This window comes from Hemitrygon akajei, chromosome 1, assembly GCF_048418815.1.
Source record: "Hemitrygon akajei chromosome 1, sHemAka1.3, whole genome shotgun sequence".
Classification (NCBI taxonomy): domain Eukaryota; kingdom Metazoa; phylum Chordata; class Chondrichthyes; order Myliobatiformes; family Dasyatidae; genus Hemitrygon; species Hemitrygon akajei.
The window spans coordinates 50,045,376-50,070,399 of record NC_133124.1 but is presented as its reverse complement, the minus strand read 5'-3'; the positions used below and the strand labels follow the sequence as shown (position 1 = coordinate 50,070,399).

General features: G+C 39.6%; 1 protein-coding gene and 1 long non-coding RNA gene across 2 annotated transcripts in view; one reads left to right on the top strand and one right to left on the bottom strand.

Moving 5' to 3' along the window:
- Positions 1-25,024, bottom strand: part of prkdc (protein kinase, DNA-activated, catalytic subunit) — a 236,238-nt gene that overhangs the window by 114,348 nt on the left and 96,866 nt on the right. The window contains exons 32-44 of the mRNA XM_073042713.1: positions 24,611-24,837; positions 22,066-22,274; positions 20,621-20,744; positions 20,006-20,155; positions 18,958-19,161; positions 17,544-17,729; positions 15,891-15,995; positions 11,662-11,829; positions 7,769-7,896; positions 6,517-6,721; positions 6,134-6,303; positions 5,482-5,650; positions 118-183 (exon numbers count right to left, since the gene is read on the bottom strand). Coding sequence (XP_072898814.1) covers positions 118-183; positions 5,482-5,650; positions 6,134-6,303; positions 6,517-6,721; positions 7,769-7,896; positions 11,662-11,829; positions 15,891-15,995; positions 17,544-17,729; positions 18,958-19,161; positions 20,006-20,155; positions 20,621-20,744; positions 22,066-22,274; positions 24,611-24,837 — 2,111 coding nt within the window. The remainder of the gene's footprint in view (positions 1-117; positions 184-5,481; positions 5,651-6,133; positions 6,304-6,516; positions 6,722-7,768; positions 7,897-11,661; positions 11,830-15,890; positions 15,996-17,543; positions 17,730-18,957; positions 19,162-20,005; positions 20,156-20,620; positions 20,745-22,065; positions 22,275-24,610; positions 24,838-25,024) is intronic.
- LOC140726411 (uncharacterized) overlaps positions 1-25,024 on the top strand; it is a 63,619-nt gene that overhangs the window by 26,556 nt on the left and 12,039 nt on the right. The window contains exons 2-3 of the long non-coding RNA XR_012098626.1: positions 10,599-10,813; positions 17,513-17,634. This is a non-coding gene — a long non-coding RNA (uncharacterized lncRNA). The remainder of the gene's footprint in view (positions 1-10,598; positions 10,814-17,512; positions 17,635-25,024) is intronic.

Sequence of the window (25,024 nt, the reverse complement as noted above, 5' to 3'; positions counted from 1 at the left end):
CATTTTCCTCCCGCACTGAACCAAAGCATTGAGCCAAAGTTGCCTGGCGATGACGTTGACACAAATGCCCCATTTATCAAAAACCACCGAACCTGACACATAACTGACGAGACTTACTTCAATCTCCACTGGAAAATTGTAGGTGCGTTGAATATCTATCAAATTTTCAAAGATAAAAATATTCTGCAAAAAAAAAAATGAAGAAATGATCATTGAATTCTGGAAAGATACAGCAACGAAACAGGTCCTTTGGCTTAACATATCCATGCCAATCAAGACATCATATTATACATTATTTTATACACTCTATATAAGGTCACCTCTCCAGTTTCCTATGTTCCAAGGAATAAAGCCCGAACCTGCCTAGTCACTCCGTACAACTAAGACTCCTGAGTTCTGCCAATAATTCTTGTAAATCTCCTTTGCACACTTTTCAACTTAATTATATCTTTCCTATAAAAAAGGAATGCAAAATCATACATAGTACTTCTGATGACAGGAAAAGCCATTCCTTAATTAACCAGATCATCAGAATAGTTAAGATTTTGCTACTCAAGACTGTCATGCCCATTTGGAGTGGAGAATGGGTGAAACACACACTGCCTACTGAACATCTGGTGAAAACCATTGAGAGCTGTGAAAACTAGGCTGGGGACTTTGCTGGCTATGAAAAACTATGAATGAATCTGTTTACCTGCTGCATTTCGAATCACTCAAAGCTTTGAAAAGTTAAAAAATTAACAATGATTTGAAATTTGCAAAAAAATACTGCTTACATTTCAAAATAACTAAATTAAATTTAGTTAATTGAAGTGTAGATGATCTTATACTTAAGCAGTCATTCCGCTTACTGACATAAAACGACTCACTGTTCTTGCTATAAATCTAACCTGGTTCAGTGAACTGATCCTCTAGATGGGGAATTTTGCACTGCCATTTGATTCTGCAACGAGTCCAATGCCAAGGCACAGTCGAGTTTTGTCTTGAAATGCTGACTCTGTGTCTCTTTCCACAGATGCAGCCTGACCTGCTGAGTATTTCCTGCATTTCTGTTTTTATTTTAGATTTCCACCATCTGCAGTATTTTGGTTGTTGACAGAACGATGACCAGCAGGCTGGGGACTTCAGCTTTCATATGATAGTCCAAAGGCCACTGGGTGATAAGTGCCAGTGGCTTGCTGCACAATGCTGGAATTCTCCAGTAATTTCAAGATCAACAAGCCTTATGTTTCCCTCCCAGAATACTTAAATTTACATAAATTCATAAATGCACTCGAATTGTAACAATAGACACAGCTAGCATTCCATGCTATTTTTGAGGAGATAAATATCCATCCATTTCCAATTTAAATGCCGGTCGGAATGGTGACAACTGCAGCCTGCAACCTTTCATGTAAAGAGTTACTATACATCTAATTTCAAGCAGATTTCTTAGCAAGTAGTGCAGAAACAATATTTACACAGAACTAAAAACTGGGTCAGAATGTACAGGGTTGGACCATTGAATCCTTCCAAAGCAGCTGAGGTATTTTCTACATTAATTTGGAATTAAGTGCAGGATTCAGTAATGTAGAAAGTGAAAATCTGGTTGTTATACAATTCCGTTTGATTCACAAATATTTTGCTTTATGCTTGTGTATTGAAATTTACTTCATAACTATCATTAATCTGAGAAAACTAAATGAAAGATACGTACAATGTTTTGTAAATTATCTTTTTAGTTATTATGCTATTGTGGACACTATCTCTACTATCACTGCTCTACTATCATGACTACACAGCTAGGCACATCTCAAACGCCATCTATAAATTTGCCAATGACACAGCTATTGTTGGCAGAACCTCAAATGATGATGAGGAAGTGAACAAGGAATGAAACAGATCGTTTGGTAGAGTGGCGTCATAGCGACAACCCTGTACTCAACATTAGAAAGACCAAGGAACTGATAGTGGACTTCAGGAAGGGGAAGTTGAGGGAACATGCACCAGTCAGCAACGAGGGATCAGCAGTAGAAAAGCTGAGCACTTTCAAGGTCCTGGGTGTCAACATCTCTGAAGATCTATCCTGGGCCCAATTACAAAGATGGCCCAACAGTGGGTATATTTCATTAGGAGTGTCACCAACTACTCTCGCAAATTTTTACAGATGTACTGTGGGGAACCTGGCCCTAACACCCATAAGACTAAAGAGCTTATTGTGGACTTCAGTCATGCTAGGAGCCACAATCACGTCTCCATCTACATCAATGGAGCTGTAGTGGAGCGTGTATCAAGCTTCAATTTCCTTGGTGTCCCTGTACTCCTCCATCCTGATCAACACTTTTATTTCCTGCGGAGCATCAGAAAGCTCACCTCTGTCCCAGGATACTGACGGACTTTTACCGCAGTACAATTGAGAGCATACTCACCAACTGCATCTCAGTGTGGTATGGCAATTGTCCCATATCAGACCGTAAAGCACTGCAGCGTGTGGTGAAAACTGCCCAGCGGATTATCGGCACCCAATTGCCCACCACTGAGAACATCTACTATAAACGCTGCCTGGGCAGGGCAAAAAGCATTATCAAGGATGCATCTCACCCTAACCATGGACTTTTTACTCTTCTCCCATCTGGTAGGCGTTACAGGAGCTTCCGCTCCCGCACCAGCAGGCACAGGAAGAGCTTCTTCCCTGAGGCTGTGACCCTGCTGAACCTCACATCACAGCACTAAGCAGTATTGCACCCACACTGTACTGTCTCAGTACTTCTATATTTGTGTGCTGTAGCACTTATCTTTTATTCGCAGTTATTTTGTAAATAACACTATGCTTTGAATTTCTGGTTCGATGCTAACTGCATTTCATTTGGCCTTGTATCTGTACTCGGTACAATAACAACAAAGTTGAATCTAATCTAATCTAAGTCTAACAAGTTGCATCACTGTCTGCTACGGAGGGACTACCACACAGGATCAGGAAAGTCCATAGGGGGTTGCAAGCCCAGCCCAGTTCATCATGGGCACTAGCCACCCAGCATCGGGGACATCTTCAAGAAGGCATTAAGGAACCCCCTACTTCCCCCCCCCCCCCTTCACTCCTATTACAGGAGGTACAGGACCCACACACTCGATGACTTAGGAACAGCTTCTTCCCATCCACGAACAGATTTCTGAATGGACAACAAACGAACCCATGAACACTACCTCAGTAGTTTTACTCTCTATCTGCACTACTTGTTTATTTAAATCTACATATATTTCTCTAATTGTAATTTATAGTATTCTTATGTATTGCAATGTACTGCAAAACAACAGATTTCATGTCAGTGATATTAAACCTGATTCTGATTCTTACCTCCATCACCTCTGAGATCACCACAAGAATATTCAAATCACAGCCCGAACAAGCATGTATATAAATTACCAATTAAGCATGCATGTTTGCTTTGGGAACTCCCAACCCAAGCCAAATTAAAAACCTGTAAATGCCTCTGAATTTTGCTGTACAAACTACACACTAGATTGTGGAATTTAATCAAGACAAGTGTGAGGAATTATATTTTGGGGTGCCAGATATTAACAAGTGTTACGTACCCGTGACACGTGACAGTGGTGTACTTGTCACGTGACAGGTGTTGAAGCTATACTGGACTTGAGGTAATGGTCTTGTGATGGTGGAGTGATGTCATTTTCCCGCCAGTAGAGGTCATGTGACAGGTTTTTTTTACAGGGTATAAAAGGAGGACCCCTCCCTGTGAGGAGGGCCAGTTCGTGGCTGGATTTGCCATGTTGACCATGCCACTGCGTGATTTAATATCATGACACAGTGTGGTTGAAAGATGGAGTTTTATTTAATGCCTAAAGTTTAAAAAGGTCATTGCCAGCAGTTTCTTTATAATACTGCTAGTTGAGAATCAGTGGAGAGTGAAGATCGGAGTTCGGGAGTTAAAAGATCGAGGAAAGTCGATTTCGACGGTGAAACAGGTTCGACCTTGTTTGATCCTCATTCGGAAGGAATTCGTTGACTGTCCCCGTGTTAATCCCTGTGAATAGCAGAAAGGATTGGGAACAGTTTTGTAAAGGAAAGGTCAGTGCCTTTAAGCCGTTTCATTTTTCATCTTCGTAAATTCTTCGTGGGAAAAGTAGTTCGACTGGGAATCGCAACATCACGACGTGAAAGAGAATTTAAATCATCCTAAAAAGTCTCTCCCTTAAATGGACTGTAAGCATTTTGAACTTTTGCAATACTACTTTGAAGAACTGTTTTTGCAACATCGCTTTAAGAACTGTTTAAGCTTCATTGCTTTAAGAACTGTTTTAGCTGCCGCACAGCAGCTGATTTCCGGTTACGTTAGTGATTTGTTTACTTTTGGGGGGTTTGTTTTTCAGAGTTTAATAAACGTTTTGTTTGTTCTCAAAACCCTGCCTCATTCAAATATTTATTGTTGCTGAATCTGTAACACAAGACATATACAGTAAATGGCACGGACCCAAGTGTATTCATGCTCAGAGAAACCTTGGAGTGCAAACTCAATGCTTCCTTAAAACGGTGACACACGTGGATAAGGTGGTGGTGAAGTATTTGGCACGCTTGCCTTCACAAGACAATTCGCGGAATGCAAGAATGGGGATGCTGCCATATAAATTATTAGTTTGGGCACACTGGTGTATTGTGTACAATTCTAGTCACAAGATTACAGGAAGGATGTAATTGTATTAAAAAGTGCAGAAGAAATTTACCAGGACATTGCCTGGAATGCTGGGATTTAGTGACAAGCAGAGCTTGGATAAACTGTGTTTATTGCTACTGGAACGCAGGTGCTTAAGGGGGTGACTTGATTGAGATTTAAGAATTTGAGGATCACAATCAAAATCTTTTTAGTAGGGGAGGGAACTATAAAGCTTGACAATATAATGTGGGTGATGATGACAAAATTTAAAGGAGATCTGAGGAGAAAGTTTTTCAACACAGAGAATACTGGCTGTATGGAAGAGTTCTCGGAGGTGGTAAAGGCAGAAATAATTGCAATGCTTAGAAGGCGTTTGGACAGATACTTTGAGAGGAAAGGAGGTGTGGAGTGCAGGCCTAATGTAGGCAAATAGGATGGGCAAAGTTCGCCCATATCTGGACTATACAGTTTGGTGACTCTTGTTTATAAAGTTTATAATCATCTGCAGCGTACTACCTGAAAGAACCACAAAAGCAGATTTAGTAACATGTTTTAAAAGGTAAATAAATAACTGAAGCGTACTATGTTATGATTCTAGAGCCTAATACTAATGTTCTATCATTCAAATCGCCATGCAGGAAGTAACAAAAAACACCATCCTTACCTTGTCGAAGGTGATTATACCAAGCATTACTAATGCAAATAACAGTCATTTTCAGGTAAGGAATCCATTATAAACACAACAGCTACTAGTACCAGCATCAGAAATGGAACATAATAAGAAAGCATGTTGAGTACATGAAGAACTATAGATTTATGGTCATCATCCTACCTTCTCCGGTTTTTCACTGAAAAGGAATCCTTGATAAAATTTAGCCTCCGTAAAAATGCAACAAAGGATTGAAATAATGCAGTTATACGCTGCACAATGGTACTGACGCCTCTTCTCCAAAAGTTGAGTTTCACCAGCCATGTTTTCCGTAACTGCATCATGACAGGCCCTTCATAGAAAGAAACAAATACAGTCTTGTCAGTTGTATATGAAGAGCACGTGTTTCCTACAAAATAGTCATGAATGCAAACCAGGGCTGTTCTAATGCTTAAATGTCATGATATAATGACCACTTTCATATAAATATGACAGTCTTTAATAATTGAAATATATCAATGATTCCTAAGTAGTGTTTTTTTTTCCAAAATGGAAATACAACTGCTGTTGCACTGACAAATTTTGGTGGCATTCATAATCGATAACATCTCATTGCCACAATTGTGTAACTGGTCAGTTGTTGCAACCTGTGCAGACACAAGGAATTAAATGTCATTAGCTTAATTAGTTTCATACAACACCATGAGTCAATGGGCCTGTTTTATGTTCTATTGAGCTTTTGTGAAGTATTCTCTAAAAACCAAAAAAAATAACATGAATATGCCTGGAGTTCTTTCAAATGCTTGGTAGCTAATGTAGGAATGACAAAACTTACTTCAGTAGAAGTTTTGAAAGCTTGTTGCCTTCTATGGTGCCCGAGGAATGGAAAGCTTGGATTATTTTTGACTGATCTGAATAGACATCATTCTTCGACAAGCGTGCATACATGACTTCAAACATCTTGTAACAACCAATTTTCTTTGTCAATTGGTTGTCAAAGAAGGACTGCAAGAAATAAAACTTATTTTTTTAAAAACCTAAAGATTTTGGTGAACAAAATAGCAATGACATCAATATTTTGCCTTCTAACTTGAATTTTATGAGAAAATATTTCATATTTGACAATACAATAAACAGAAACACTTACTGTAAAAATATAGGCAATGCTTGACAAATTCACAGTACAATAAAAACTGTGAGATAAAATTCTGCCTTTACCTTTACAAATCTAGATTGTATAATTTCCATGGCATCCCCCACAATTTTGCAGAAAAACTCCCTTAAAGCATCTAGGCTGCAGTGAGAAATGAGGGTAAGCAGAGAGCGGTCCAGAACAAAGAGCCTTGTATTATGAGGCATTTCTTCATTTCCAAACATCTCATACGCAGCTTCTAGCAGGGCCACTTGCTTTGCACAGGAACCCCTGAAGCAAATAGTGAAAGATCTACTTTTCAGTGCAAATCAAAACTCTCCAATTATTTTACCAAACAGAATAAAATATACCCAGATTACTCAGCAGAATGACAACTTCAAACTATTAAACATCAATATTTTCAATAATCTATCCAGAGTAAGCTCAGAATCTCCTTACTGCAGTCTCCGTGTTTTTGGAGACTAGGCACAAAATGGGCAGAAAGTCACATTTAAACCTATTATGATTGGCATCGATAAAAACTTTATTAGAAGGATCTCTGGATGGAGAACTACAATTAATGGGCCAGGCTGACCAGCCTTCTTACACCTCCCTACCCAAACGAAGAATCATGCTGCAATTCCCTTAAGAAAAATATCTCCTCTGATCACACCTGCTTTTTTTTTTTGACAAGCCAAATGCATAGATAGTCTCAACAGTGAATGAATGAAAAGTACAATGGAGAACATTCTATGCTGATGAAATGTCATTGATCTGAACAGAGAATTTTTCTTGTCCCTTTCACGGCTCCTGTATGGCCTGCACGAGTTTTCCTGCATTTTTGTTTTCAGATGACAGAAATTTTCATTCACTATTATTGGGTAGCCTCTCAGAGAAGAATTGGCCACAACCCTATCCCATCCTTTTAGCCTGTGCAAAGTAGCACAGGTGCAGCTGTAGAAATCAATATCCATTTGCCCATTTGCAGATGTAGGGATCAATATCTTATTTACCATTTTGACTACAGCTGTAGAGAATGTTAAACTGAGCAAGTTAATACAACTAACAAGAACTTGCCTATTTCATTAAAACAAATCTCACCCATGCACACTCTTTCTATCAAACAAGTCCAACATAAAAATCTTACTTACAAAGTACAAGTAAATATCTAAGCTATTTCTGGTTCAATGAGTTTAATCTGAGAGCTGTGGCTATAAACTAAAAGGACATCACAGAATTTTTTTTTGCAGGCATGATCTGAAGTAGCAATAGAACTCAAAATACAAAGATTAAGATTTGATGGTACACAGTTTACCAATGCTCTATGGTATACAATACCGATGTGCTATATTCTGAAAGCAGGTCTGAAATGCTTCCTCCATGATGTGTTTACTGTCACGACACAGAACTCCAGTCAGAAGCCTGAACAACAACGGGCTCTGAGATAGCTCCAAAGCATCTAGTAACTGAAAAATGTAAAGAAAAACACCAGTTGCAACTAATAATCAGAGCAATCTTCAGTACAATTTCTGATAAGAGAAATGCATTGTAATTAATGTAACTGGTGAAGGTGATAACATAAAATTCATTGCTACGTAGCAGCTGTCAACTAATACTGTGCAATTCTTTAAGGTGTGTAAAAAATTCCAAATATTAATTAAATTAGAAGTCTAAAGTAAGGTGGTGGTGGCATCCGTCAGTCTCGGGAGACCATGGATCTGCGCCTGGAGTTTCCAGGGTGCAGGCCTGGGTAGGGTTGTATGGGAGACCGGCAGTTGCCCAAGCTGCAGGCCTTCCCCTCTCCACGCCATCGATGTTGTCCAAGGGAAGGGCACTAGGACCCATGCAGCTTGGCACCGGTGACGTCGCAGAGCAATGTGTTGTTAAGTGCCTTGCTCAAGGACACAAACACGCTGCCTCAGCTGAGGCTCGAACCAGTGACCTTCAGGTTACTAGTCTGATGCCTTGCCCACTAGGCCACGTGCCAACACTAAAGTAAGGAGTCCTGTGTAAATGGCATATTTTTAAAAATTATGCTACGAGTCTCAGCAGTAACATTTATACCAGGGATAAAACAACATATCTTTTTAAATCCATGGCACTTGTAAGTACAGGTCATCATACACAACACAAGCCACTACTTGCGACATCTTGTTCTGCATGAACTGGCTGGCATGGTCGCCATATTTGAAATATATTGCATTGACTGCAAAGCACTTTTATAACATCAAGGGTCAAAGTATATAAATGCCAAATTTCTTAAATACCAAAAAGTGCATCCCAGGTTTGTAAGCAAAACATTGGGCTAAAGGAGAACAGAGTTAGGAACAATGATCAAGAAAGGAGGAGAGGCAAGTCCATTAAGCATCTGAATCATTGGTCTGGAGGTGGTCATGACTTTGATGAAGACTTTGGAGGCAGTTAACAGAAGAGGCAGAAGTGGGCAATGCTGAGGTGGAATCAGTCAGTGTTTGTAGGGTCAGAGGATGTTCAATTAAAATGGATGGAGGTTGAAACCAGTAAGAAAAGAATAATGGTGACTTGATGACAGATTCAAACAGTAGCCACACTGTATAAAAGAGCACAAATAACAAGTAATGGGGTCTGGAAATAGCAATGCAATAACTATGAGAGATTTTAATCTCACATACAGTGGGCAATCAAATTGGACAGAGTGGCCATGAGAACAAGTTCATAGTGTGGATTCAGAATAGCTTTCTGCAGTACATGGAGAAAGATTTATGAACATCTTTGTGGGGGGGGGGGGTCATTTTTTACAAACGATTATTTTGGAGGTGGTGACAAAAATGATTGATGAGTGCATGGACTTCAGTAAAGCAATGGTGTCTTATTGTAAAGTAATCCAAAGGATTAAGGCAAATGGATTGTACTGTGATCTTGCATATTGGATTCAAAACTGGCTTGCTCATTGAATTCTGACAGCAAAGGGGTGTAAATTGACTGAAGGTGTGTAACAAGTGATGTTCCACTGGTATCAGTGCTGGGACCTCTGTTGTTAGTGAGTTATATAAATGGCTTGGATGAAAATGTTAGTGTGCTGATTAGCAAATTTGCAAACAACACAAACTTCAGTAGAGCTGTGGATAGTGAAGATGTTTATCAACAGATACAGCAGCATAGATAGATAGATAGATACTTTATTCATCCCCATGGGGAAATTCAACATTTTTTCCAATGTCCCATACACTTATTGTAGCAAAACTAATTACATACAATACTTAACTCAGTAAAAATATGATATGCATCTAAAATCACCCTCTCAAAAAGCATTAATAATAGCTTTTAAAAAGTTCTTAAGTAGTTTACTTAAATACATTGAGTCCTAACCCCGGCACTTTAACATATCTTACTCCTGGCGGTTGAATTGTAAAGCCGAATGGCATTGGGGAGTATTGATCTCTTCATCCTGTCTGAGGAGCATTGCATCGATAGCAACCTGTCGCTGAAACTGCTTCTCTGTCTCTGGATGGTGCTATGTAGAGGATGTTCAGGGTTTTCCATAATTGACCGTAGCCTACTCAGCGCCCTTCGCTCTGCTACCGATGTTATACTCTCCAGTACTTTGCCCACGACAGAGCCCGCCTTCCTTACCAGCTTATTAAGACCTGAGGCGTCCCTCTTCTTAATGCTGCCTCCCCAACACGCCACCACAAAGAAGAGGGCGCTCTCCACAACTGACCTATAGAACATCTTCAGCATCTCACTACAAACATTGAATGACGCCAACCTTCTAAGGAAGTTGAATACTTCAGCAGGAAATATGGCTGGAGAAGGGCAGATGGAATTTAATTTAGATGAGTGTGAAGTGTTGCAATTTGGGAGGTCAAATGCAAAAAAGTATATATTTGGACCTTTACCAGAACTGATGTCCAGAGGGATCATGAGGACCAAGTCCATTCCTTCCCAAAGAATGGCAACACAAGTGGATAAGGTGGTAAAGGTGCTCGTCTTCATCACTCAGGGTGCTGAGCTTAAAGGTCAGGAAGTCATGTTGTAGCTATGTAAAACTTCAATTAGGCCACCTTTGGAAAATCGTGTCCAGTTCTGATCCCCATTACATGAAAGATGTGGAGTTTCTCGAAAGTATGCAGAATATTTTATCATTGTTTACTCTATAATGTCTATAATCCCTTGTGTTTATCACCAGGATATTGTCTGGATTGGAGCGTATTAGGAGAGATTGGACAAACTTCGATTCTACTGTCTGGCATGTCAGAGTCTAAGAGATAACTTAATTGAAGTTTATAAAATTATGAGAGGCAAGGACACGGTAGATAATCAGAGTCTTCCGTGGAATTGTGAAAAATACATTGAGAATATACTTTAAGACGAAAGGAGGAAAGCTTAAAGGAAATTTGCGAGGTAAGTTTTTGTTTTAAACAGAGAGTAGTGGGGGCCTGGATCACACTGCCGGCAGAGGTGTCATTCGAATGCAAATCATGTGCAGACAGTTGGAAGTAGTTCAGATCAGCATGCTGGTGGACAAAGACATTGTGGGCCACAGGCCTTACTCCTGTGCTGCACTGTTCTATATTCTTAATACATTACGGAGTCAAGCAGGTTCCTGTCTACTTTGGATTTGGTAATGAGTAATGAGGGAGGTTTAATAAATGAGCTCATAGTAAAAGATATCTGAAGAATAAATGACCTGAGTATGATAGAATTCTGTATTTGGTTTGAAACAGAAAACTTAGCATGCAGGGAGGAATTTAAAGATATAATCCATGTTGCTCAGCAAAAATATATTCCAGTAAGGAGGAAAGATTTTAAGGGAGGGTTGAACCAACCACGGCTAACCAAAGAAGTGCACAGTAAGTTTCAAAAAAATGTATAACACAAAATTTTGTGGTCAACCCAAAGATTGAGATAGATTCAGAATCCATTGATCCCAAGAACTGATGTGCACACAAAAAGACCAGGGGAAAAAAAAGCAGCATGCTTTTGGAGGTCATACATTTCCTGGAACTGAATTACATCACTAAATAGATGAGTCAAACATAATCACTCTACTATATAGATTCTTCCATTAACACAGCAAGAAATTCGTTTCTCAAATTTCAATTTCCCCCAAAACTGAAAATTACATTTCTAATCAAGAATAGAGACAGAAAATATGTTATTTCACTTCTCTCAATTCACCAAAACTAATGATTACTGCTCTAGAGTAAAAGATAAATATTTCATTTATTCTGTTAAAAAGCTACACTTACTTTTTTGATACAGTCTACATAGTTGTTGTACTTCAATGTACCCTTGGGAAATTCATCTGATTTCATTGGGAAATGGGCAGCCACAAATTGATCAAGGGAGATTTGAAGTTTTGAAAGATTTTCTTCCGGAAGCCGAGTAAAAAATGGTAGTATAATCACTGCTTGGGTCTGCAAAAAAGAAAAAGAAATATGTTTTAGGGCATTTTGACTTGAATTCCGTTGCCTAAACTTTATAATTACAGTTTGGGTCTGCAAAATAAAAAGAATATAAATTTCAGAACATTTTGACTTGAATTCCATTGCCTAAACTTATAAATTTGGCAGTGTCATGAACTGGACAGTAATTTATCAAAATGGAGGAGACCGTTCTGCCCATTGAGAAAAAAGGGACGACTGCAAGCTAGAATGAAATGCGGGGAATGCAGGGGAATGAAAATTGCTCTCCCCAGCATCATTTTCACAAACGTACAGTCACTGGAGAGCAAGACTAAGGACCAAAGGGCAAGATTGCTGTACTGGAGGGAAATAAGGGATTGCTGCGTTCTGCGTCTTTCAAGGAGACATGGTTTACTCTGGACATGCCAGATAACCTGGTAAGACCGAAGGGCATCTTGGTACAATGGCTGGACCAGACAGCTGATTTGGAGAAGGCAAAAGGTGGGGGTCGTGTGTTTCATAATAAACTGCTTGTGGTGCTCGGAAGTAGTGGTCTTGTCGCATTCTTGTTCCCCCAACCTGGAACATCTAACAACTAAGTGCCGACCATTCTACCTACCTTCATGATCCTGACCACAGTTTACATACCGTCAAAGGCCAACACTAATCAGACACTTGAGATATTAAGTGCTGTTATCGGCATACAAGAAACAGCCTACCCCAACGCCTTTCAAATCATCGCTGGGGACCTCAATCAGGTTTGTTTGACAAAATCTCTGCACAATTATCATCAACATATAACCTGCAGCACCAGGAGTCCCAACACACTCAACCACTGCTATATGACTGTTAGGAATGCCTACCTTTCCATGCCTAGACTGCACTTCAGGAAATCTGATCATTTGGCTGCCCTCTTCCTACCCGCATATAGGCAAAAGCTAAGAAGCAAGGCTTCAGAGATGAGAACAAAGAGGTGGCTGTGGAAGGAAGAGGAGTGGCTATGGGATTGCTTCGAGTCAGTGGACTGGGCTGTGTTTAAGGTTTCATCAGAGATCTGAATGAATACACCACGGCTGTCACAGACTTTATTAAAATAGTTGTGGATAATTGTGTCCACACAAAATCATTCAGTCTTCCCCAACCAGAAGCCCTGGATGAACCCTAAAATCTGGCGACTAAGTAAGATACAAAAGGTCCAGGTACAATCTCTAAAAATCCATCTCACAGGTGAAGTGGCAATTCTGGACCAAACTTGAATCACTGAAGGATGCCCAATAGCTGTGACAGGGCTTGAATGCTATCACTTCCTACAAAGTGAAACCAAACAACGAAGGTGATAAGGTTTCACTCCCATGTCAGCTCAATGCCTTCTGTACTCACTTCGACCATCAAAACATGGAGGAACCTTCATGAACTCCCACAGCCCTTAATGACCCTGTGACTTCAATTTCTACGGCTGCCATGGGAGCGTCCTTCAGAAGGATGAACCCATTGAAAGAATCCGGCCCAGATAGGGTACCTGGCCAAGTACTAAAGATCTGTGCTGATCATCTTTAGAACCATAGAACATTACAGCACAGAAACAGGCCTTTTGGCCCTTCTTGGCTGTGCCGAACCATTTTTCTGCCTAGTCCTACTAACCTGCACCTGGACCATATCCCTCCATACACCTCTCATCCATATACCTGTCCAAGTTTTTCTTAAATTTTAAAAGTGAGTCCGCACTTACAACTTCATCTGGCAGCTCATTCCACACTCCCACCACTCTGTATGAAGAAGCCTCCCCTAATGTTCCCTTTAAACTTTTCCCCCTTCACCCTTAACCCATGTCCTCTTGTTCTTTTTCTCCCCTAGCCTCAGTGGAAAAAGCCTGCTTGCATTCACTCTATCTATACCCATCATAATTTTATATACCTCTGTCAAGTTTCCCCTCATTCTTCTACGCTCTAGGAAATAAAGTCCTAACCTATTCAACCTTTCTCTGTAACTCAGTTTCTCAAGTCCCGGCAACATCCTTGTAAACCTTCTCTGCACTCTCTCAACCGTATTAATATCCTTCCTGTAATTCTGCGATCAAAACTGCACACAATACTCCAAATTTGGCCTCACCAATGCCTTATACAACCCCACCATAACATTCCAACTCTTATACTCAATAATTTGATTTATAAAAGCCAATGTACCAAAAGCTCTCTTTACTACCCTATCTACCTGTGACACCACTTTTAGGGAATTTTGTATCTGTATTCCTAGATTCCTCTGTTCTACTGCACTCCTCAGTGCCCTACCATTTACCTTGTATGTTCCACCTTGGTTTTTCCTTCCAAAGTGCAATTCCTCACACTTGTCTGTATTCAACCCCATCTGCCATTTTTCAGCCCATTTTTCCAGCTGGTCCAGATCCCTCTGCAAGCTTTGAAAACCTTCCTCACTGTCCACTATCCAATTTACCACCAACTTTCTGGAGTATTCATCAATATGTTTAACCTCTCACTTTGGCAGTCTGAGATAGCCATCTGCTAGAAGCAGGCTTCAAGCATACTGATGCCTAAGAATATAGTAAACTGCCTCAATGACTATTATCCAGTAGCACTTACATCCACTGTAATGTGCTTTGAGAATCTGGTGATGAAACATAACAACTCCTGCCTATGAAGCAACTTGTAACCCCTCCAATTTGACTACTGTCACAACAGGTCCACAGCAGATGTCATTTCATTGGCTCTTCACTCAACTCTGGAACATCTGGACAGTGAAGAAGCATACATCAAGGTGCGCTCCATCAACTAGAGCTCAGCAATCAACACTATCATCCCCTCAAGACTAAGCAACAAGCTCCAAGACCCAAGCCTCAATACTTCCTTTTGCAACAACGTCCTCGATTTCTTCACTTACAAATGCCAGTCAATTCAGATTGGCAACAATATCCCCTCCACAATCTCCATCTGCACAGGTGCCTCACAAGGCAGTATGCTTAGCCCCCTGCTCTACTCATTTTACATTTATGTGCGGCTAAGCACAGCTCCAATGCCATATTTAAGTTTGCTGATGACACCACTGCTGCTGTTGAATCAAAGGCAGTGATGAATCAACATATAGGACGGAGACTGTAAATCTGGCTGAGTGGTGCCACAACATCATCCTCTCACTCGATATTAGCAAGACCAAGGAGCTGATTATTGACTTCAGGAGTTTGAGCCTTTGAAGCTCAGAGGCCGAAGCCTGGAGACTGGATACTAGAGTTGGGGGGGGGGGGGGGTGTGTGTGTGTGTGAGTGAGAGAAGGGGAAGGGGCTTCTTTTTGTATCATCGTTTGCTGCTTGTTATGTTCTCTGTTGTTCTGTCAAGCATTGTGGGCAAGTTGTGTTGGCACCAGAATATGTGGCAACATTTGTGGGCTACCCCCAGCACAACCTTGGGTGTGTTGGTTGTTAACACAAACAATGCATTTCACTGTATGTTTTAATGTACATGTGATAAATAAATCTGAATCTCCCTAGGAGCAATGAGTTATCTCCAACAATATCGACTTACAAGGTTTAATGAACAGATGTCAAAGTGAAATTCTGGGACAAAAACTTATTCTTCTCAATAATCCATCACTGGCTCTTTTCTAATGACACAGACACAATTCTACATAGCCCACATCCTTTTAGTGCTATAGGCCCAGTGGAAACTATTTTAACTAGAAAATTATCAGAACAAAACAAAATGGCAAAACTCACAAGCTTATTGCATGTGCCTAGACAGTCCGCCAAACACAACCCTGCATTGTTCATGTTTGCTTGGCTAATGATAGCACACCACATCATTCATGCTCAGCCAGTGTGTCATCACACCCCTTTAGAGCTGTTTCAGATAGCACTTGTTCCCCGGAAATATTTAAAATATTTTCGTACAAACTTCTGTCCAAAATTTAAGTCTTTTTGCATGACTTCGTCCATAATTTTGTAAAAGATAACATAGTTTTAAAATGTTAATCATGTTCCAGCTTCTCATTTATCCCATGTGAATTTCCAAGCCTTGATTTTGCCATCAGGTAAAACTTTCCCCATTGAAAGTTGAAAAAGATACCTTCAAGTTCAATGCCAACGTTGAGTCCGTTAATATAGTGTTATAGGTATGGAATACCAGTTCAAATGCTTCATGACTATTGCCAAAAGAGACCGAGGAATCAATCTAAAAAGAAAATAAAACACCAGTTAGCAAAACTGTCTGCATTAGGCAAATAACTATCACATCAACTAATTGAACAATTTCCAACGAACTGTTTTAGAGAAGCAAGTCAACACAAACATATTGAAGCATTACCCATGCACACAAATAAGTGTTTTAAGGAGACCAATGGTATGGACTTGCCAGCTGCTTTGGGTTTGCAGCAACTTCTGCTACATGGGAGCTCATAAGGCCCTCCATAGGTTGGGGTTGAAGATGGAGGTTGCAGTCCAAGTTGTTGGTGCAATGCTGCCGGTGGATAAACAAGCCTGGGCAGTACAATATGGAGAGCAAGCCGTTGCCCATGCAGCAGGCTCCCCTCTCCATGCTGTTTTTTTTTTAAATCGAAAGGATCGGCAGAAGCCAATACAATTTGGCAACAGAGGCATTGCAGGAGTTTTCAGTCAGCGTTAGATTCAACATAGGATTGCCCTGGGGACTCCACAAGTGGGTATAGCTGCAAGTAGCTGAGGTTTGAAATCAGAGCTTTCCTTCTCCTAGGTCAGCTGTCAACCACAGCTGACAAGCCCAATTTGCTCAGATGGGAACTCAGAACGCAACAATATTGGAACAGTTGTATTAAAGACCCTGGTTTAACATGTTTCCTTTGGTTGGCCTATGCTTCTATTTAAATATATTGCCCAGCACTGCATTTCTGACTTGTGAACTGCTTGGATTATGAACGATTCCCTGAATGGAACCTGGGGAGAATCTGTAATTATCTAAGGTTTAATTACAGAGGCTCAAGCCTCTGTTAAACTCACACGATAGGAGTAATGGCTGATCAAAACTTGATGCAAGAGGGAAAGTAGCCATAGCTTTACATGAGCTGGTTCGCAAAGCATGGAGGGCAAATGGTATTTGGCACAGCTTTTAAATTGGGTTTGGGAGGTAACAGAGACATAGAGGACAGTTCCAGCCGCAGATGGACTGATGGACAATGAAGACAGTCAATATAGCCAAGATAAATCTAAAAATGTATATGATCTCTAGGGTTGAAAGCAGGACTTGCAGCCAAATAGGATGTTTTTTTCTGAGATAGAGATCAGTTTGATCAGAAGTGAGTGAAAACCATTAACAGGAGCACAAGCATTAAAATGGGCACCAATGGCACAATCCTTGCTCCTGGCAACAGTTAACTAAAGGAAATTATAGTGAATCCAGGAGCAGATGACCACCAGGCAATCAAGCTACTCAATAAAAGAAATCAATCAGCCTCAATTGGGTAATTTAGGAATTATTCCAGAATACTATCTTAAACAAAATTGCATGGCTATTCATCAAAAATCTTGACATGTTTCTCTTACTTCCAAGGATCCAGTAATTGCCAGACTTAGAACCATGTCTATCCTCATTATCTGCATAATTTCTTCTCTTCACTTTCTTCTAATGTCTAAGAGCATTCTTATCATTCACTAATACAATGAATCTCCTTTGAAGGTAGGACATTCTGCCTTAAGATTTGCAGTTTCTAATTACAGGGCACATGCAGTATTGGCGAATAAAATATACCTGAAGCACTTTGGATAGGAGTGTCAAGACAGCCATTTTGCTCTCAGGGCTAGAGTCCCTTGACCACCAAGACTCAAGTTTTGACCAGTTGGTAAGTACCGCATTGACCAGGAGAATACCTTGCTTTTTTCGTACATTCTGATCTCTGAAACTTTGGTCAAGCATTCCATTGAGAACAGTGCTGACCTGTAAAAGGAGCAATATGGATGGTCAAATGCAGTGAATGAAATAATGAAAATCCTACAGTATTCATTAAATCTCTAAATTCAGATCTGCACAATCCCTGTATTTTTCTTTGGTGTTAAATCAAAAAAAAGAAAAATGAAAAGTTAGGCAGATACAAAAAGTGATTTGTAAAATTAATCCAGTTACCCTATTTTCATGACTTAACAAACCTTTACTTTGGTGAATTATCGCACTCAGCTTCATCATAGGTGACAAGGGGCAACACTGTCAGGTTGTTCTGTCTGGACACTCATCCTGCCTTATTGCAACACTGGAAGCCACCAGCTGACTCAAGGAATCCATGCCAGACAGACAGGAACAATGGCATTAGTCCCATTCCCAATCTATTTCCTAGTACACTTGCAATATGCAATTCAACTGCTCTTTTGCCACAAACAAAACTAAATTTCCACTTAACCCACCAGCAAGTCTTTGGGATGTGGGGGGGAAAACCAGAGGAAACACATGTACACAGTGAAGGAACTTGTAAACTCAGGATAGACAACACTCCAGGTCTGGATTAGTGGAGCTGTGAGAAAGCAACACTACCTGCTATACACCAGACACCCAATTCGATCAAACCTGGATTAGTGGATCTGTAAGGTAATAGCAGCAACTACTTTTCTACTGTAAACAAAAACAGAAGAATTGGATCCGCAGGACTGATCATGGTTTGAAAAACATCCAGCATCCTTCTCCCATACAATAAAGCTTCAAAATACCTTATCAGTGGTATATGTTATATATTTTCTATTTAATACTGGCCATCACAAACAGACTATCATAAAATGGTATCACTTGACCAAAGTGAAAAACATCATTAACATGAGAAAGTCTGAAGATGCAGGAAATCCAAAGCAACACACATACCAAATGCTGGAGGAACTCTGCAGGTCAGGCAGCATCTATGGAAATGAATAAACAGTCAACATTTTGGGCCAAGACCCTTCTTCTGGACTAAGAAGAAAGGGGGAAGATACCAGAATAAAAAGGTAGGAAGGAAGCTAGCTATAAGGTGATAGTGAAGTCAGGTGGGTAGGGAAAGTCAAGGGCTGGTGAAGGAATCTGATAGGATAGGAGAGTGAACTACAGGAAACATCATGGCACATCCACTGACATCCTGCATAAACTGTTCGAACCTTAATCAATAGCTTTTGCTTAACATCATTGTAATAGGAACAGTGCCTACCATTTTAGAGTTTTTGCTTGCTGAATTCATTAACATGGCAACTGAAGAGTTAAGATTTTTGAGCAATTCATCATTAATGGTTTCGGGAAACAAACTGTAGAAGTATTCACCATGGGAAAATCTGATGAAATTTCTCTGGGATTCCCCTGAAAGCGGGACGGAGAGCTCCATTCTGTTTAAAAGCAATGAAACCAGTTCTTCACACTACAGGATCAAAAGACAAAGTATATTCAGATGTGCTTCCACTTTGACGTCCAGTAACATGGGGAAAAAAAATGATATTCTACAACATCAGCAACTTCCACTAAACTTATCCCTTAATGCAATTGAACCTCATAATATCCCACTGGGGTGAATTATTAAACAAAAGCCTTACACGCAATAAGTAATTGATAAAAGAGATGGCAAAAGCTTGGTTGAAGTGATAATATAAAAATATATATCCGTGTGAAAAAACAGGCTGGATTAAGATTTTGCATAACATGAAGCCTTGTTATCCATTTTCTACATTATATCAAGAAACATGAATAAAAACAAATGATTTTGTGTTGAGTTTAGTTTTGTTGCACAACTTCTGTGAGAGCAAAGGTTATTCTGTATCTCAAACTCTTTTTTGTGCAGTAATTTGTGAATTCTGTAAATACGGGTTTCTGAAGTCCAAACCGCCATAGTGCAGAGGTAATCTATACGGTCAATCAAAACTGTGATAATTTAGTTTATTCTGTGGATGGTTATTAACAGGAAAAATAACAAGCATTCTGCAACTTGTTCAATTCTATGACAACTGACAAAGTAGAGCAGATTAACAATGTTTGAATTACCAAATAAGCATATTAGGAAAACTCAAAATACTGAAGATGATGGAAATCTTTTGTTCCAGAAAATGCAGCGGGTTTGACTCATAAGTTAATACAGGTGTAGTAAAAAGCGTAGCAGTCAAGCTACTATTACAATGGTATATTCCCTGAGCTAAAATATTTTATGGAAAATAATGCAGGTTACCCTTTGAGGGCATCCAACTTTTATTCGAAACAACACATTCACTCACCTGCTCACCAAGGGAAAATGACAGTTGTAAAAGCCCATCTGCTAACACCTTACTGCTAACATCTATTGATGGCAGTGATTTTCTCTCATCTCCAGGTGCCATTCCTTTGTAGACAGCTGACAAAAGCTTTGAATTCAGTGGCGTACCTGTCTGTAATAAACCAGCATTGTGTTTAGAACCTTTGCACTCAGACACACGTGAAATGCCAAATTAATCAAATGAATCACTAAATAAGTTTAATTAATCAGTGTTATTGAATCAGATTAACCAATCTATACAAAAATCAACTTTCAGTTATAAATCTCTTTGCTTTTGATATAAATACACGTCTGTTCCACTATCACTGTAACTTCCTGTATTACTACTTCAGTACTTTGTTAAAATACAATGAACAAAATAAAAGTGAAATGTTTTCAAGTAACTGCATTAACTAAACTTTGCATGAGTTTGTTTTGCCACACAGTATGAAATGCCCTACTTATGCACTTGTTCAATAATAAAAATTATTTGTCTGAAACTTTTGCAGCTTTAGATTCAAATTCGGATACAAGTAAATTGGCTGCAGATGAGTGACTATCATTCTATGTTTCTGACTTCGCATTATTTGAAAATTACCTGGTACTTCAGTACAGAGCTGAGAAGGTCAGCCTTGTAAAGCTGTTTGCATGCTGAAAGGATGGAGCTTAATTTGTCATGATCTGTCTGACTGTAGAGATCCACACTGCACAGATCTTCAATGCTGCAGTACATAATAAAATATAAATTAATTAAAATAACTGTAATTTCTGAAAATCAAAAAAAAAAGTAACAATGTAAAGACAATTTTCACATGAAGACAGAACAGATAGATTGTGCAAGCATCTTTGTTAAAAGACGATTCCAGTGCAGGATGTCATGCTGAAATTCCAATTATTCAGACAATAATTGTGCTTCATATTTTGAACATTTATTACATAACTTTGGTAATTCTTCATGAGATATATCCTCCATGTAATTTTTTTAATTCATACAACTTTTTGAAGGGTATAAACGTTTCCACAGGTGATGGTCATGGAAAATTTTGAATGATGTATCAAACCACAGACAAAATTAACTCATCCTTCTACTATGCCTTTCCAAATATCCTCTTGCTTGAAATGCTCACTCACATGAATTAAAGAATAATCTTTCTAGTGGTGGTCAACACATACTGAAACAACACACAAAATGCTGCAAGAGCTCAGCAGGGTTGGCAGCATCTAAGGAGAGAAATAGAAACTTAAAGTTTAAGGTCAAGACCTTACATCAGCACTGGAAAGAATGAGATGAGAAAACCAATATCTGCTGATTTCAATTCCTCCAGCATTTTGAATGTTGCTCTAGATTTCCAGCACTTGCAGTCTTTGCTGTCACCTCAATGTTTACTGCGGATGGTGTGAACTCCAGCTGTCTTTTTCTTTCTTATTCAAACTAGATTAAAGCTGAGAAATAGCCATTAACTTGGCACCAACTCCATCCCTGGTCACCGTCAAAGACAAACCTTCACTGTTCATCTCATTTAATTCCATCCCAAATGTCCCAACCAATCCACAGTTGAAATTCTGATCCACTCAGCCATAATATTCCAATGCCTTTCTGAAAGGCCTCCTACCTCTCACCCTTCACAAAGCTGAATTCATCCAAAATGGAGCTGCATATCCTAAGTCAAAGCATTCTTCCAAGCCACAGTCCCATGTTTCCTGATCAACATCTTTTCATGGTTCTGTGTCTGCAACCTCCACATCCTGTCCAAATCTCTCAGATCTCTATATGCGACTCCTTTCGTCACCTGTGAGTAGCCAAGTCTTTAGCTATCCAGGTCCTCAGCTTAGCGTCCCCATCTCAGTCCATAACCGATTCTTGTTTTCCCCTTAACCTCCACACCCTTACCTCATTGCTAATTTTGTCCAATTACATTCTTCAAAGCCACCTTGGGCACTTGTGAAAGGCACCATATAAAACCAAAGTGATTTTAAACATATTGTACACGTTTATAAACTCAGTTGTCAGGATTACTTTTCTTACAAAAATTTTCATCTTACCTCTGTGGTGTAATTCTTTTCCTCATGCTGTCTTCAAACACGTTACAATAAGGTGTTCTTAAAACAGCTTTCAAAAGCCTTACACAGGAATCAGGCAAACTTTTCATCACTTGTACATCTGCCATATTAAACCCAACACTGGGTGGATCAGCCACTACTGCGGCTATTAATTCAAACAGACTGGAATTTAGTAAGTCTTTCTCAAGCACCTTAAAAAGAGATTGGGGGAAAAATCCAATAAAAATTCCGAGCTGTAAGTTGAACAACCAAAATCAGTGAACAAAAATATGAACTTATATAGTTTAGTATATTAATCTGGGATGAATATAAATTCTTGGAATCTGCTTAATTTCATTTCCATATCTGTTGTTCATAAATTGTCATGTAGATGCTGTGTCATTGACCAGAAATTTCAGCAGGACCTGTCCATAAATACTCAAGCAGTTGAGGCAGATCACCCCAACACTCCAAAGCCATTCCACAAAATCCAGATGGAATACTTTCCACATGCTTAGATGAGGACAGCTCCAACAACATCCCAGACATTCAACACCATCCATGCCAGAGCAACCCACTTAACTGGTAGCACAGGAGACACGTGTGGCCATAGATGCTGGGAGTCTAGAGCCCTGCTGCATCATCTTGATCCAAAATCTTGACCATCGCTTTGATGCTGCAGCTGATGTCTGACCTACAGAGTTCTTACAGCAGTTTTTTTTTTCCTTAAACTGAATTGGGACCTCACCCATCACCTTAACATTCCCTAATATGATCAATACGCAGAGGCCGTAGGGTGCACCATGCAGCTACGTGAGAGTAAGTCAACTCCAACACAACACCATTACAGCCTGCATTGAAGTTTGGAGTTCAATTGTGGTGACATCTGTTAGGAGTTTGAACATTCTCCCTATAACCAAATGGGTTTCCTCCAGGTGCCCTGCTTTCTCCCCACAGTACAAAGACGTACCAGTTTGTAGGCTGTAAATTGACCTGTGATTAGGCTAGTGTTAATATGTGGGTTGCTAGGTGGTGTGGCTCGTTAGGCCGGAATTCTCTGTTCTGTGCTATATCTCTAAATGAATGAATGAATGAATGAATGAATGAATGAATGAATAAATAAATAAATAAAAATCCTAACCCAAAACATCAGACGTATTGGACACCATCACTAACAAGATCACTGCCAAAGTTGCACATCATCTTGATGTGGAAAGACATTGCTAGTGTCGGCCCGAAATGTCGACTGTATTCTTTTCCATAGATGCTGCCTGGCCTTCTGAGTTCCTCCAACATTTTGTGTGTGCACTTGTGTGTGATTTTCAGTATCTGCAGATTTTCTCTTGTTTATAGATTGCCAGTTCTTCACTGTTCCTGGGTCTAAAACTCAGAACTTTCTTCCTGATAGCACAATGTGCACACTCTTTACCAAAAAGACTGCACTGTCTCCAGAAGGCAGATCACCATCAGCTTCCCACGGGGAATGTGATGAGAAATGAAATCTGGCCTTCCAGAGACACCCAAGCGCCAAAAATAAATACTGAATCAAACTTTTGCATTAATTTGATTTAAAAAATACTCTGCGTTTTAGGAACGCCATCTTCCCCATCGTATTCAGATTTCTTAATGGTCCATGAGCCCTTTCACAGGAACACGCTATTCCACTTCAGCACTGTCCATTTACTGTTTGTAACTTATAGCCATTTTTCTGCCTCGCACGGCACTGCTGACACAAAATAAATCCACCACATACGTCAGTGATGATAAACCCAATTCTGATACTTGGATCCATCATGACAATTCAAACAAATTAAGTTATTTATTTGTATATACCCCATTTATCAAATACCTTGACATTGCAATGCCCCCTTGGTGAGAATCAATTTTGCATACTTGGCCATGCTACACTCTCATACCTTACTGGTTTGCAACAAACCTATTCCAATAACTATTTCAATTCAACCAATCACTGTAATCAATATAGATTGGGGAAGCTAGGTAAGAAACAGCTAAGCAACTGATACTGTTTTAATACGGAGCACTGAACAATGAAATGCAAATGACAGGGCATGTTATTGCACTCAGGAGAACTTAGACAACTCTTACGTAATGAAAAGGAAATTAAAAGAAAAATCTAAATTAACTGCTTCTGTATCTATGAGCTACTGATGCTAAATCTACACAGACCCACATGCTTGGATAGATTGTTCAACAGTTTGGGACGATACACCTATGACAGAGGATCATTGAAAATAAATAGCAATTTTCAATTAATTCAACAGTGGGCTAGTATTGTACAGTGAGACAGTGTGATAGAATGCACACTCAGAGATTTATAACTTAATACAGTGTAGCTGTCTGTGGAGTATTAACACTCACGAAGTGCACGAAGGCTGAAGCATACTCAAGCAACTGGCTGAAGATAATACATAGATTGTTCAAACTCAAAAATCAGAAAACACGCTCTGCGTTATTGAATGTAATTGTATATCTCAATAGATTAGTTGCAAGTACATAGGGTACACAGTAAAAAAACATGAATAACTACCGTCCAGAAATCCTGCTGACACTTCTCCAGTGTCATACTAACAAATTCCATAATCCGGACTAAGATCGTGCATTTATTATAATTGTATTCTTCTCGCTCTTTGGGGCTGTAAAGTGTGCCCTTGATCCCATAAGCAAAGCTCTCCTCTGCAGCTTTAATGTCATGCATTGCAAGATCTTTCAGAAAGAAACCCACTGCTTTCAGAAAACCAGACTTCTGGGAAGTTCCTGCAAAACATCAAAGAAAACAATTAGTACAAGGCTTACTGCTCAACTTTTCAGAAACATCCTCTCTTCTTCCTCGCACATGGACTCAAGTGAAGAAAGTTTTACTATCCACCGCAAAACTAGATGTGCCAGTCACATGATCCAACGTTCATAAAATTAGGAATCATAGAAGTGACATTTTTAATAG